Genomic DNA, 15,403 nt, shown 5'->3' on the forward strand with positions numbered 1-15,403 from the left:
CGCCCATCCACTCTTCCTGATGTTTAGGACTTGACGGATTCGAGGTCCAGCCAGGGGGAACTGTAAACTGGTAATCCTTGGCGATATAGCTAAAGCCAAGAGGGAGTTAGACTATACTTACTAGAGGTAGAGTGGAGGCTTCCGTAGGTGACTTGATAGGCAAGACCGCCACCGAAGGTGGGGTAGAGTCTCTGAAGGGAGGCATTATCGCAATAGTGGACAGTTTCGGGATTTCAGGATTTCGTTTGTCAGGATTGTGAGTTGGTGAAGGGATAACTTGGACCAAGAGCAGGTCTGCTGTAGTCATTGGTAGTTTCCGCCGATTCGCACCGCGTATCACTTGCGGCCACTAGAAGCCAATTTTTGAAGGCACAAACAAGGCAGAAACCTAAAATTGACCAGTCGGACTCCATAATGAAGGATTTCTGCTTGGTGGAGGCAATCGGCCCGCCCATATACGTGCATGAATACAAAAAAATAACAAACAAGGCTATTATAGCCAACTCTCTAAAGCATTAATCAAACCCATCAGCCTCAGCACTTGCATCACTTGCATCAACGTGAACTTCTATTGCGGGAAGGTGAAATTGTGCCAATCCATATTGAGCTGTGGCCTCATGGCATGATCTGGGAAGCTGGAGAGCAAATAAAGGTGTCAGTCGCTGGGCATAACTTACGCCCTGAGATTAGATCAGAGGTCGGACTACCACAGACACTGAACAGAGGCAAGATTGCAATTTATACTGGAGGTCGGTATGATAGCCACCTATTGGTGCCATTCATTCCTTAGTTGAGATCAGTCGCTGTTTTCTCTTCCCGTGTTATTGCAATACGATTGTTATTTGTTACGACAACTTACGTTGCACTCTCCAGTCATCTTGTATTCTTAGTCTAAAAATAGTATTGATTGGGCGCAGCCCTAACACCAGACAGTTTCATATATTTCCGCCAACTTCTCTACTTTAACTGCGCCCTGGAGCCTTATTTACGTTAAGGAAGTCTCTCGGCATCAATGACAAAGGGGTTGACTAGGGTAGTCGGGTGTCGTGCTGGATTTTCCAGTTAAACAAATATTCAAGTCCAATTGGCGGAGGTTTGCGTGTATCAGATGTTGATTAGAATTAGAAGGAAAATTAAGGTACCATTGTCATTGAAATTCCTTGACGAAGAGATCCTCCCTCTGGTCATTGAAGGTCCCCCACACGATCACATTATCGTCATCACAATACGCCTCAATCTAGACAGTGACCGAGCCAACTTTCCAGCTCTCCATTCTGCCTCGCAGTTTCTTTCCAAAGATGTTGAATGGAATACCAAGCAGTGCCATGGCACCCAAAAGTCCGGAATATGTTCCAAAGCATCCCAGGAAACCATTACGGTCAACGAAGCTGACAGCACTGTACGAAATGCCAAACCCAACTATGTTTCGAAGTGCTCCGACAACGATAACAAGGGCACTATAGTATATGTTGGCAATGGGTATTCAACTTTAGTAGACTACTTACCTTGCGAGGCCTCGGTAGCATTCAATCGTGTATGTGGTGGCGACGACATTTGCGGAGACGAATCCGAACTGCTGTAGTCCAAAAGCTATCATTGGGACTATCCAGTGATATCGATACGGATCATTGCAGGCAATTCCAAATAACAACGATCCCACAAACCCTGTCAATATAGGGAGGATCATATTTAGCAGCTGATGTTCAGGCTATTCAGTGAGATAGCATTTTATCTTAGGCTTTTCAATTTGAGTAAATGAAGTCACCTCATGAATTCCATTATTGCGTTTTGCTTTCCAGCGGATGATGATATCGGCGCCAATGCCTGAGATCAGGACTGAAAGAATACCCGCAACCGCAAGAGGGATACCCATTAGCCCAACGTTAGACTCTTTCCAGTCATAAGGAGGGGCAACAAGCACGACACCAAAAACAAGTCCGGTTGAAAGACTGGCCCCGATGAAGACAGCGTTCAAGCAAACCACCTGCCTTGGTCAGTACTTGAGAGCAAAATATCGGGTAAGATACATACCCAAATAGCATTTGGTAAGCACACACAGCGTAACAGATCAACTGCAGCCGTCATAACTGCTTTTAAACTGCCATGTTCAGATATGAGTCTTAAAGAATAGAGATACGAGTACGATCGGTTCGATGGCCGTACGGCATCGGCGTATCCATCGACCCCGACTGGAGCAGTGCCTCCTGCAAAGACTTTAGTCCTCTTGATAAAGCAAAATGAACGGTGGGCTTTCTCACGTATGCTGCCATCTGTACGCGGCCATGTCGTCTCCGGGATGAAACACAGAACCATGATGAAGCTGACGGCTGCTGCAATACCAAGAATCCAGTAAAACCACTTCCATGAAAGTGCAGCTACAATATTAGTAGATGCAATTACCAATAGCTGCGCCGAAGATCCCCTAGGAAGACATTAGTTTGGGATTGTGTCTTATGGCTCAACAAATTCCTTACCCCGGAAGCCCACATGGCCGCAATCCGCGAGTTTCGCTCATGAACGTAATGAAGGTCGCGAAGTATAGGCGGTACCAACGATTCCACGCTACCAACACCAAGACCCATAATGCAGCGCGCCGCAATGTGTGAATACAGACTTCGAGCGGCCCCATGGGAAGCCGCACACCAAACGCAGAATCTAACACCATGACGAACCTGGTTCCTGTACACTGTGCGAGAAGTACGGATAGAATTCCACACACGCCCACGAAGAGGGATGGCAGGGTACCGAGCTGGCTGCTTGTTTGATAGCTTGGTGCACCTGGAATAGCTGGAACTGGACTTGCTGTCATGGCCCGGGCATGAACAGCACTATTTGAACTTTGGGCAGAGTCAAGCCCCATATAGTATGTCGCCATAACAGGGAGAATGCCCGCTATTGCCTGGATGGCGCCGAGACCAATCCCCGCATCTAGATCCTCATCAACAGGGTGCTCAGCTAGTTTTGGAAAATTCACTCACATAGACAGACAGTCATTAAGCACATGAATTTCCTCCATTTTGGAAGTTGGAGTGGATCTGGGCCTCGTCAGGAGCGTTCTTTGAAAGAAAGAGCGGGGTACAGACCATTGGGATCTCGAGAAGGTACTGGGACCAGTCTGATTTCTCCGGCCTCGTCAATCAGTTGGAATGTACTTATTGGGTCTCCATTCTTTACGACTTCCTTCGATGCATCTTCAGTGCATTCGGCATCAATATCATCGACGGAAGATTTGGTGCGCATATCGCTGACTGGGCAAACGGAAATTCCAATACTGGAGTAAATCCCAGAAAGCTCAACTTAGCTCTGGTCCACTGCGCGGGAAGTTATATTTCTGGGGTCATATAGCTTTGTTCGGTAATAGCTTCCTAAGTGCCGATGGCTGGGGTGTCCGCGGGGACAATCTGGGGTAAGGAAGTTACAGTGGTGTTCCATAAGTTTGCAACACCCGAAAAAGTTCAAACCCATCTCATCAGCTATACTTTGAAAGACAAGTTGAAACACAATGCCGGGAATATCTAGAAAGAGGGTTCAAAAGACATTCAGAAAGATCTGTTAAAAACATAAAATCGTGGCATATTTTGACGGCCTGTTTTCTTGGTCCCTGGTTTCAGACTTTTGAACTGCCACTGTACATAGTTTGTAACATACGAAGGAAATATGGAGATAGCAAACTGCGATTAGGAAGGGAGAGGGGATCCGCGGAAGGACGAGGCTCTACGCTGGTCAAGCTTATCGCGCGAGAACGAGACGTGCTATGGAAAAGGGCCTTGGAAATGATTATCCACGCAACACTCACAGATGCCCATCCGAGGAAACCCCACCACTGGGCAATATCCAAGCTTGCTATCAACGCTCTTATCAACAGAAAAATTAATTAAGTGAGGAAAAATTGCTCTGTCCAAGAATGAGAAAATCGGATTGCCAGTTTCACGAAGCATGTCTCCGTTCAGAGTGATAATCATCGGCGCTGGGCTAGCTGGAAGCCTGCTAGCCAATGGGCTCATATTACATGGCGTCGATTGTGTAGTTTACAAGCGTGATAGCGGAAGCCATCCAACCGAAACTAGCGAGTAAAGTGCCATGTACTCTGCCAAAAACCACGAAGGGTACCAGATCCGGCTGGGTGCCAGTGCCTTCGTCGGCTTCAAGGCGCGTCTCACTGAGCAACAGCTTGAAGAATTGATCAAATTATTTGGTCGATCAGGTGGTCGCATTTCGTCTGCCCCTGTTTTGTACAATTCAAAATTCGACACTGGACTACAAGAGCTCACTAAATATCCCGCATATACCAAGTCTGCTCCTATAAACCGAGTGGTATTGCGAAACTTTCTTCAAGGCAAGTCACAGATGAGGCACAGATGTTGTCGGAGGGACCAATTCATTAATTCTATGAGCAAAACCCATTCGATCTGCTGGAAAACTACGTTATAAGAAGTATTTCTCCCGATATGAGATTATCAAAGGCTCCAGTGCGGGTGGAAGCAAAATACGTGTGCATTTCCGTGATGGATCATCAGACGAAGGCGACATAGTTATTTCAGCCGAAGGCTCCGGTTCTAAGGTAATGCTCCCTTCTTGGCGTATTTCTCTTTTATATCTCATGGATGTGTCTCAGATCAATGTGCAAGTTGGACTAGAAAATATCTACCAGCTAACGAAAACGGTTGGGTTCCTTGCAAAAGGCCATCTAAGCGCCAAAAAACTAAGAACCCTTCCTCCAGAGGCCACTTATGGTCCAATAACCTGTATCAAAAACAACATGGTGTTGTTCTTCAGTGGTGGGTATGGCTTCCACAGAGTAATTGGGCGACGACTGACAAACTTCAGCATATCTTCCGCCTGCAAAGCCTGATGCGGATGGCAACACGAGACAGGAATATGACGAGGATGCTGGCTCTCTTTTCTGGGCTCTGAATGTGCCGTCGACCTATCTGCCGGAAGGAGGCCTGGAATCGATCAGAGATAGAACGAACTTTTGCTTGGAAGGAATAGCCAACTGGAGTCCCAGATAGTCAGTCACTCGCTTGCGTTGCGCCTTTCTCCATCTACCATTCGACCTGCTAATCCCTCTCAGCCATGATCTGCTGAGAAGTGTTGATGACAAGGATGTTTATGCGTTCCAACCCTACGCCAGTAAAAAGGCCTCCCAAAAATTGGCGCGCGAAGGTGACTACCACCGATATGGCGGAGAAAGGCCATCCTCGAGTCTGGCTAATCGGCGATGCTATTCATCCAATGCTTCCAGGGCGGTAGGTTACTTTTTTTGAAACTAGAATGATGAGTGTGTGGCTAATTGCTATCACAGAGGAATGTGGCAATCAGGCTATGAGAGACGCAGTAGATATGCTCAAGTAACTTCTACCACTCGCCCAATTGGCAAGTTCCGGAGGACCCGTGGAAGACGTGGATGTTCAAAGGGCTGTACAGGCATACGAAGATGATATGATACCACGTGCATTTGACTGGGTGCAAAAGAGCGGAGGGCTAGGGAGAAAGGTGGGTATTCCTAACTACTCCTCCGTGGCAGTCCGGTGGATGTATAACAAGATGCCTTTTAGTTCGCCGATCCAGAGAGTCTACAGGGACGTATCACATTGTTCATTCTTGGAATAGTCTTGCGGGTCATGTACTTTTCGACGGTCTTCAAGAGATGGCTTTTGCGGGACTCGGTGATAGACGATGCACCAGAATTACCCGAGTATTCAATCGATACGTATTCTCCGATGCCTATCGACCTACTTCATATTCGCCTATGGTGGCAGGTGGAGGGCAAGAAAAGAGGGTTCCAATTGTTTGATTATTGGAAGCTTTCCGAACAGAAAGAAAGGAACTGTCGGTCATGGTCAAGGCTATAGTGTCGGATTCCCTTCCATCTTTATAGAAATCACAATTCACCATTTCCTTTTTTCGCATCCTGCGACGGCCTCAGCCGCGCCATACACATACATCCAACAATCCCAATCAAAGATCCCACACCAGCACCCCCAACAACTCCCCTCCAACTTCCTGGTGCAGGCCCAGCTAAACCCCGCGACGCAACAACCAGCACTCCAAGCGCTGCCGCGGGTTCCCCCCAGTTATCAACCGCCACCTGGCCGGTGTTATAACGTAGTCGCCAACTGCGATCCTTCCACTCGATCTCTTCCCGTCCCCACATCCGGCCGATGAGGCCAAGACTCGCTATTCCAGCCCCGATCATGCCCCCCGTCCCCGCTGAGCGAAGAAAGAAGGGCGCGGTGATCGAGCGGCGTTTGACGAGGTATGCGGCGCCGCAGTTTAGGAGGCCGATTGCGCTGCCGAGTTGAAACCCCCGGCTGAGGACGTGAGTTGCGAGAATGGTTCGCGCTAGCGGTTGGTCGTCTGCATATTCGGATGTTGGGAAGAAGTACGACATTATGTTCTAGGATATTGAGGACTGCAGACTGGAGATAGCTAGGTTGGAGGAGGAGGCTGGTCCTAGCAGGTGTTAATGGTGAATGGCATTTCTCGTGTTTAGGATGTTCTCGTGGGGGCGAGACTGGTTCTGATGATTCATGAAGAAGGAGGAGCGGGGGAATTCCGACGGGAACGATTCCAAGTCACGGGAATAGCCTCGAAGGGGGCCAGCATCCTGGTTCAAGGAGGCGTCCAATGATATGATCGAGCTGACTCTTTACTTCTTCAATAGCGATTGGCTACAGCATGCTTTCGGGAGATAACAGGGGGTGAATCAACAGGGGAACCGACCGTATCTGTGCGTTAGAAGCTCAGAGATGCAGATTACAGTAAGCTTTCGCGTGAAGGTGAAGGTGAAGGTTATCATCAGCGTCAATTTCAAGGGACAATTCGATAACCTATCATCGGCTCGGTCGAGAACGGGGATATTCGGATTAGTGAAGAAAGTTAGACACCTTTTTGGGAGTCAGGCTTCTTCAGATAGGAGCATATCGAATACGGAACAAAGGTGGTAGGCATACAGTGGTGTTCCATACGTCTTCGTCCACCTGGTGATGACATAATATTCTGCCGGTCAAATAATCTTACTGCTTTCTGCATTACTTACCCAAATTTCATGATTCCAAGGAGATAGATAGAGACCAAAGCTAGAATTTGAATGAATTTCATCATAAACAAAACTAAAGTCTCTTTTATAAAAAGTTACAGACTAGTCAAGCTTACACTGAAAGCGGAAGACGAGGCGGTAGGACGAGGGTGGATGAAGACTTATGGAACACCACTGTATATCAATCACTCTTTAAGCATTCTGTACGGATGATCTACAACAGTCCATATTCACATGCATATCCATTCTCGCATTAGGTACAAGCTAAATCCACCTTAAGTCCACAAGGAGCATCATTTGAATCAAGAATACCAGGATCTCCTCCAGGCCAAGCGAAAGGTCCGAGAAAAAAACAGGCTGTTTAGGGTAAGAAAGGATGGGAGCCAAAGAAAAAGGTTCAAGGAAAAGATAGTTCGTGTGATAGACAGGAGGGGCTGATCGACTCATGAACAATGGGTAGGCACAAGAGCATCGATGGAATCAAAGAGAGCCGAAATCAAAAAACGCCTTTTCGGATACAGGATAATCCTCGCTAGCACAGTCCGCACAACCCAACCGAGAGGTAAACTCTGAACGAGCAGGAATAGTCGGCTTTGCAGTGGCGGGTAGCGGAATGGTTGTCTTCCGGAATACGAGGGGCATTTTCTGCAGCGGGTTATGAGACAAGCGCTTTGTTCTCACCCGATGCAGGTGCCTGAAAACGTACATCCAGAGGCCAGTGAGGAACAGAAGAGAATACAAATAGACCAAAATATGGACACGAATAGGGTCGAGCCATATGCCTTTCGGATATCATAACTCCGCTAAAATAACCCGAGGAAAATATGATAGACAAGAGAACAGGAGGCTCTTACGGAGCAGGGTAGAGGGCTCGAGGGAGCAAAGAGACAGTTCGGTGAAGGCGAGGTTTCAACATGTCAACGAGAGGAGTTGTGGTAGATCGTATGAGAAGAGACGCCGGAGTCGCTTAGCGACGATCAGGGTTGGTGACCTAGAATAACGTCAGTGAATTGTTTGGTTGGAATGGCTTGAGGCACTTTGACTAACCTGCAGGATTCGGCGAGAGAAGTCATGGTCATCGTCGATGCTACCGTTGCTCTGACGGCGCTGAGCCATGTAGTCTCCGTCGAAACGCGAATCCGACATGGAAGGCGGCTGCGAATCACGGCCGTAGCCACCGGTCGTACCGCGGAATCCACCCTCGGCGTTCTGCTTCTTCGAGCGGTAGAAGAAGAAGATGGCACCGGCCAGAGCGGCCACACCGACAACACCAACCACCACACCGGCGGCAATGGCTGCAGTGTTGTGGCTGCTCTTGACCTGGGCTGCATCGTCGGTGGGCTGCTGCCCGCTCGCGGCGGTGATCACAACGGTTTGGCCACTAGAGTCGGTTGAGGCGGAAGCGGCAGCATCAGTCTTCGAAGCGGAGCCATCATTGGTGTTGCTGCCGCTGGAAGCCGATGCCGAGGCAGCGGATACGGAACCACCCAGACCGGTTGTGTAAACAGAGTAGAAACCATCACCACCACCTGAATCAAAAAGTCAGCCATCATTAATCATCTGCGTTGTGCGATCACACTAGAATCAAAGGGTCAACATACACATATCTTGAGGCCAGCCATCACAAGCTGTGCCACACTTTCCCTTGGCCACCTTAGCTGATGAAGGAGGCAATTCATCACCGCAGAGGCAATCCGAGCCTGCCGTCAAGGCGAAGACAGCAGCGTTGTAGCCAGTGCAGCGGTCATAGCACCATCCAGAACTTTGGAATGTGTATGTCGTCTGATTAGAAAGGCCCTCGCTGCTGCTGTAGCAACCCACGAGGGTCATGGAGCGAGGAGCCAACACTTGGATAGAATCGGCCATGGCTGAGCCGGCAGCGAGGAGGATGCTCGAGGCCGCAAGGGCGGTCTGCATATTGAAGAGCATATTGACTCGAGAGGAGAGGATGGGTTTGAGCGGGAGTTGTATGAAAGTGCAGGGAATGAAATAGCGCGTCAGACACAGTCGGAGCGGTTATGGAAATAGAAGAACCAGGAACGACCCGCGTAACCCTTAGGAACTTCTCGAGGAGGAAAAAGTGTCGATGAAAGTCGTCAGGTCGAGAGTGACAGTCCTCGCATCAAAAGGGCCGCTGGGTTTGGCGCGTAAAATTACCGGTCGGGGAACCAGGGTAGGCGGGGATATGGCGAAAGGCTATGTATGTTGAAGCCGAGTATGACGAGCAGACCAGGTGAACGAAAGGAATAGTAAAGGGTGAAACGATCAAATATCGAAAGTTGACAGCGAGAGGACGAGTACACAGGTCTCGAGACAAAGCAGAGGATGGAATCTCAAGGCCGAGGAGATTCACCCCTAAGTCAGGCTTTGTTTATGGGACTCAGGATTTTTCGAACGGCCGGGAGGTTGGATCACAGACCAGTTGGATTGAGAACTGGCAGCAAGGGAAGTCGAAGTCGAATCAGGGTCTCGGCGAGTCGAGAGGAAAACGAGTGTAGATGGGGTGAGGGAGGAGAGGGAGAATCTTCAGGGACGAAGGAGAAGAGTGGCAGTGCGCAACGAGACGGGAGTCGTTAGTATGGGGGGGGGGGCCATCAGTTTTAGTGTGTTTGTCGGAAGGTGGATTCATTCAGGGACTAAGGGGTCCGGCGAGTTTGGGGCCCTGGGGGATGGTATTGAGCGGTAATCTGGAAGTAAACAGACGGTTTGTGATACCGTCAGTACTTCACAATACAGAGTCCATTGCACTGTTCAACTATCAAATCAGAGTCTTATTTTTGACTCTGATAGTACTCTCTGGATACTGCCCTAGTCTCATGTAGGTCTGTTCTCGAAGGTCCTTCAAAAGGTTTGTTTCTGTCTTTGCCGGTCGAGTTCAGATGGATGTACTCTGTACCAACGGGTGTACTGCGTATGACCCATACCGATAACAATACATACCATGTGCAGGTCTCCACTTTGTCCCAATGGGAGCCATTTTCGTCTGGCCAATCATCCGCCACAGTACCTGACATAATCAGGCACCGGGCTCCATCACCTTCACCTTCAATCAGCGTCAACCAGGGGCCACACAGTCGATCCCCTTCCACTTTGGCTCCCAGACGGCTGAAGATGGCGCTCGAATCTGTGCCGACTTGACGTTGGTGGTCCTCCGTTGCTCGAATCCCACACTGCCACACATTCTTCGCGCCCGCTTCGATCGTCGTTTCTCGCCACACCAACCCCTCTTTCTCCCTCCTTTAACGCTATGATCCGCTAGCGTCGGACAAAGACATCATACTCGAAGGTTCTGAGGGCATGACTCGCCTGTACAATGAGACGGAAATGCACGACTGCAATCAACCAGACAATATTAGTATACTACTGTACACGAACGCCATCATATTATGATTCTTGTGGCTGCTTCTTTGAATCCTGCGCCTATCTCGGCTGCCTTTTGCGACCGGTGTAACTTTACATACTCGGTATAGTCCATAACTCATTACACACCGTACAGAGTACTGTACAGACAAGCGTTCGATTCTCCTGCGTCTGAGAGGGAGGAAATGCCCGATCACCCGTTCTTCCGGGCGCACGTCTTATCACATAATGTAAGTGGGAACACTGCTGTGTTGTCCCTGCATAGACAAAAAGATTCTCGTTTCCAGGGTCCTGTCTATCGGGAACACCATCTCGCTTCATGTCAGTCGTCCCTAGTACGGATCAGAGGAAATGAAAATTGCTAGCGCATGGAGCTCATTTGCCGCCCGTGTCTAGGGGTCTGGTACCGGTATGAATGTAACAAACACGACAGCATGCCGACATTCGGCTCGAGGACATTCTGTCAAAAGGTCAAAGTATATAGATATACGGAATACGGATTTGAGGTTTAGACGGTTATCACCTACTACTATCTTCCCTCTACCCAATGTCCTATCATCTCTTATTCTCCAAATCCCCTGTCCCATAAACATAGCCCCTTTTTTTGGTCAGCATTATTACCACGGATCCTGAGCGGCCACTCCCGGAGTGGACCAACATCTGTACCCAAATATTGAGACGTCTCCCGTATGGTACATCCATTACATCCATACTGTATGCCCGTAATGAAAACCCTGGATCTCCCGCACCCTGCAGCAGGTCCACTTCGGAGACAATCAACTCGATTGAACGATGCTCGCGTGCGAGACGAGTCCATTCGGCTTGTATTTGGTGCAAAAAGCAACCTCAACGGTTTCGGTATGAAATAAAATAGTGAGAAAAGAACTTGAACCCCGAGGGAAAACCATATCAATACTATATCAAGCAAGCTCGGATGCCCCGCGTATTAATGTGTTTCACCTTGATCAAATAGTGCAAGTGCCCACACTGCCACATCACCAGTGAAAGCAAGGCTTGTTTAGATTGAGTCGAATGTTGACTACCATTTCAGAAGCTACTACGCTGGCTTTGAAATATAGTTTTATGGCTGAATGCTGAATGGATCGTTCATCCTGATGCTAGGGTCTACTGACTTGACGGGCAGTTACTTCAATGATGCGCCGAAAAAATATATATCCGGATCACGTAGCAACGAACACTACTCTGACACCCCGAACACCTTAGGTCTCAGTACAATAGTACGGATCCCAACCCGAATCTTCCACCAAAACTGATTGTCATTGTAAATGCCTCCTTTCATTTGAGCAGCTTCTCGAAGATGCCGGGACTGTTGTGCAGCTCTGGGAGAGGCGACGCCGGCGACTTGTTTGATTTTCACCGGTAAAGCCTAATACATATGGGCATAGCTTTGCTGAATGAGAAGTTCCTACCTAACGAACGAGATGTCATTTTCCTTTAGCTAAATCCGGTCATAACTAATGAAAAATCAAGTACCACGCCTTCAACAGTCCACCTGCGTATCAAAACCGCACTGGTGATCCTTGACAGCTAAACCGATATACATTTGAACTCAATCTTACGAATAGATTCATTCAATACATTGACAACACCCGAAGACCACCGATAAACAAACATACATACAGCATGTACGAAGTACAGAGTACACCAATGTATGCCCAGGCCTATCCGAGGGCGCCCTCTTGACTCACCACATTGTTATTTATGGTATAGTGGCGCCCACTAGGGCAACAGTTGCTCCACCTGCCAAAAGAAAATGACTTAGGCACCGCCAGTCCCTTGCGCCGCCAGATCGAAACTGAACACAAAGCCCCCAGCCATCACTGCATCGCAGCATAACAGCTACCCACAAAGTGGTGGCGAGTGGGGGGAAATTTCCGCCGTGTTCATCCGATATTACACCTGTCTAGTCCTGTGCATATGGAACCTCCCATGTATGTAAACTTGTTACGAGGCTCCAGGTCTAGACGGGTCCTGGATTTTAAAAAGACTTGACGTGCACTAACCCTGCATTGTGGGTTCTTGGCTCGGCTTGTCGGGTCTTCTGGAGTGGTCTAGAACTTGACGAGTTTTTCGGGGCATTGGGGGGTCTGTGATGGTGGATTTGAACACACAACTGAACAGCAACCCGTGACCTATTGTTCGAGTGGCCGGGATACTCGGCTATGAAAAGAAATCTGGAAGATTTGTTTCCTTGAGGTTGATTACCAATCTGGTTGCTGGTGGAACGACTTTAGTTCATGATGTTGGTGCGGTAGAGTTTGAATATCGCATAACATTCAGTCAATCGAATATCCAGGCCTCTAATCCATTCATTGCAGAGCGAAGTGAAGCATATCTTGTCTCCGATATCGAAATGGAATAATCTAACTGTTGACGTGCAATCACAATATAGAATTCCAGTCGAAGTAGTCAAGGATTGACCACGACGTCACTCGTATTCAATAAATTTCGAGACACACCTAGCGGGTTTCTCCCTTAGATATCTGATAATGCAAAGCAACTGAACAATCCAAAAGAAACTCGACGAGGCTATTATATATAGCCTTTCTCAATAAAGGTATCCACTAACCCAGTCCAAATCTGAAGTTGACTCCCGTCCGTGTTCCTCTCGATATCATAGAACCCACATCGTCCTTGAGAGCATACATAATGGACACCTCCCGGAACCCGATGTTGCTGTCCATTCATCTGTCGCCGGCTAGGCGCGCCGCACCCACACTGTGGATTTGTAGGTCTGAGACCGCGTTCGTCACAGAAGGCGAGGAACTGGCCGCATGAGGAACACCTGTAGTATGGTCGGCGGGCGTTGCCGTTGAGATTGTCTCCACGGACCTCCAGGAGGCTGCCTTCTGAGCCACAGCGGCGACATGTCGGCGTTGGTTCAGGGGAATCTTCGTGTTTTGGAATAAATTTCATGGTGAACTGGAATGTGTTGGTCTCGCTGTCAACGTCGTCTGGTCATCGAACTTACTTTTCCTGCGTCTCTTGATAGTCGCGATAAGATGCTTCGCTGAGCGGGTTCTCCTTCAAGGAGGAAGGTGTAGGACCATTTTGGCCATAGTTATTGAGATGGAGGTGACGCTTTTAATCAGTCATCTGTATGTGCTTGTCAGAATTGCGTTTTCGCGATTAGATGGTTGATATAAAGCTGGGACAGTTCCGGCGGGATCCGTACCAGCCAACAACTCTATTGTATTTTACATGTCGAATCTTGGAATCCAGAGAATATTATTTAGTTCTTCTATGCCCTGGACTATCTCACAGTACCTCGCCAAACTAGAAGCCCTGGTTCTATCCAACATATCTGCTGAAGACACAGCGCCTTTTCTCATGCATTGTACATATAAAACAAAGTACCTCACAAGATCTTCACATTTATGTAGCCGAAACCCATAGAAAAGAAGAATCATCCTCAATTAGGTATATTGAGCTTGTGTTCAGGCTCACTTATGGACAGCAGCCTCTTATTCCCCTTCTTTATTTTCACAATCACCCATTCACGTGAAGGAGAACAGGCCTAGGCAATTGTCCAAACAGTAGATTGCCCACCCAATTTTTTGGTTGAATGTCCCTTTTAAGGCTTGGGAATATGTATCGTCTTGCTGATCATCAAACATCCGTGCAAGACGAATAGCAGGACAATGGGATGGAACTCGAAAATAGTACCCTCAGCAAAAACGCCAAAGGGAATGTTCTCATGAGTCCAGCCTTGGGAGACCCAGTAGGCCATAAGGGAGGCAATAGACAGGGTAGTGGGGATGGGAGTGCCTTCGAAGTATTTTGACTTTCCAGTCTTGTCCTTGGGCAGAACTGCCACAGTAACGTTGAACCGAGCCAAGCGGGTCAGGCCGCAGAGGACGAAAAAGGCCAGGAAGACGTGGTCAAGCGAGGTACGAATACCCATGGCGAATGCGGCGGCGGCGGGAGAAAGGCCGAAGGAGATCTGTGCATGCGCATCGAAGAATTAGTATATACATTTTGCATCGCGCTGCAATGGTAAAGGTCCGCACCAGATCCGCAAGCGAGTCAAGTTCCTGTCCCATCAGTGAGGACTTCTTGCGCCACCGCGCAATCTTGCCGTCCATGAAGTCGAAGAACAGACCGAATGGCATGAATCCGAGAGCGGCCCACAGAGCACTATAATCGGAGGGGTCGCCGAGACAGTAGCGCATGGAGGAGAAGACGGACATGACTATTTGGTGCGGTTAGTAGCAGAACGGGGCCATGGGGGACGTATCGACTTGCCTCCGCAGAAACCTGTTGCGATGTTGATTAGCCATTGTAAATCACCAAAAAAGCTGGTTCAGCGGGCCAATGATCTTACCGTTGAGTTCAGTCACCAGATCGGCGAGATGAAGAGCCCTGCGACAGTATTAGATCGAATTTCGAAAGGGTAGGCAGCAGCAATAATGTCGCAAATACTGACTTCACTAAGCTGAAGTGACCATTCTCAGAGGAAAGAAGCATCTTCTGCTTTCCTTGGCCTGTAGAGTCTCGGTCAGTGCGCGCACGAGAGGCCCAGGCTGATCGCAAACTAACCTCCGTCGCTGGTGGACGAGACATCGCTGTTGGAACTGCTCGGCGCCATGGTGGACTTTCTGCGTGACATGCTCAGATGAAGAGCGATTACAAGGGGTATGAACGCTGAAATATGGATGTAGCTGTTGTAGAAGGTAACAGAAGGGGGGCTGCGGGACTCAGAATGGCAGTTAGAGAACAGGAATCCTGCTTCGAAAGTGTGTTGACACGCGCACAGTGACAATCGCAGAGCGGTCAACGTCATTTCCGAAGGCACCTTGGCAGTAATCGAGGGGCTGTGCACCCCATGTCTGCGCCACACTGCACTAGCCACACGGGAAAAGTTACAAAGCTCGACTTGTCGGCATGGAGGGGAACTCAAACTCGCCTCATCGGTCATATATAGAAACAAATGGACAGATATTCCCTGGGTTATCTCGAGAGAAGTTTCGAAAGAGATTT

At 48.7% G+C, this 15,403-nt stretch overlaps 5 protein-coding genes across 5 annotated transcripts; 1 reads left to right on the forward strand and 4 right to left on the reverse strand.

Annotated features, from left to right (window-relative positions):
* Nucleotides 1-1,237: 1,237 nt before the first annotated feature.
* On the reverse strand, nucleotides 1,238-3,240 carry N7458_005524 (uncharacterized protein; the record flags this gene model as incomplete). The annotated part of the gene is made up of 8 exons (XM_056908906.1): nucleotides 1,238-1,457; nucleotides 1,506-1,708; nucleotides 1,766-1,984; nucleotides 2,032-2,330; nucleotides 2,401-2,422; nucleotides 2,475-2,686; nucleotides 2,746-2,955; nucleotides 3,084-3,240. 8 exons carry the CDS (start codon nucleotides 3,238-3,240, stop codon nucleotides 1,238-1,240), a joined length of 1,542 nt encoding a protein of 513 aa, XP_056767524.1.
* Nucleotides 3,241-4,759: 1,519 nt separating this feature from the next.
* Nucleotides 4,760-5,329, forward strand: N7458_005525 (FAD/NAD(P)-binding domain-containing protein; the record flags this gene model as incomplete). The annotated part of the gene is made up of 4 exons (XM_056908907.1): nucleotides 4,760-4,778; nucleotides 4,828-5,011; nucleotides 5,075-5,249; nucleotides 5,306-5,329. 4 exons carry the CDS (start codon nucleotides 4,760-4,762, stop codon nucleotides 5,327-5,329), a joined length of 402 nt encoding a protein of 133 aa, XP_056767525.1.
* Nucleotides 5,330-5,884: 555 nt separating this feature from the next.
* On the reverse strand, nucleotides 5,885-6,394 carry N7458_005526 (uncharacterized protein; the record flags this gene model as incomplete). The annotated part of the gene is made up of 1 exon (XM_056908908.1): nucleotides 5,885-6,394. The coding sequence occupies one exon, from the start codon at nucleotides 6,392-6,394 to the stop codon at nucleotides 5,885-5,887; it is 510 nt and encodes a 169-aa protein (XP_056767526.1).
* Nucleotides 6,395-8,009: 1,615 nt separating this feature from the next.
* N7458_005527 (uncharacterized protein) lies at nucleotides 8,010-8,971 on the reverse strand (the record flags this gene model as incomplete). The annotated part of the gene is made up of 3 exons (XM_056908909.1): nucleotides 8,010-8,033; nucleotides 8,090-8,571; nucleotides 8,644-8,971. The coding sequence occupies 3 exons, from the start codon at nucleotides 8,969-8,971 to the stop codon at nucleotides 8,010-8,012; spliced, it is 834 nt and encodes a 277-aa protein (XP_056767527.1).
* Nucleotides 8,972-13,997: 5,026 nt separating this feature from the next.
* Nucleotides 13,998-15,032, reverse strand: N7458_005528 (CDP-diacylglycerol-serine O-phosphatidyltransferase; the record flags this gene model as incomplete). The annotated part of the gene is made up of 5 exons (XM_056908910.1): nucleotides 13,998-14,366; nucleotides 14,434-14,615; nucleotides 14,748-14,785; nucleotides 14,850-14,916; nucleotides 14,963-15,032. 5 exons carry the CDS (start codon nucleotides 15,030-15,032, stop codon nucleotides 13,998-14,000), a joined length of 726 nt encoding a protein of 241 aa, XP_056767528.1.
* Between the last annotated feature and the right edge of the window lie 371 nt (nucleotides 15,033-15,403).

This window comes from Penicillium daleae (genome assembly GCF_028827525.1).
Source record: "Penicillium daleae strain IBT 16125 chromosome Unknown utg000005l_segment0_segment0, whole genome shotgun sequence".
Classification (NCBI taxonomy): domain Eukaryota; kingdom Fungi; phylum Ascomycota; class Eurotiomycetes; order Eurotiales; family Aspergillaceae; genus Penicillium; species Penicillium daleae.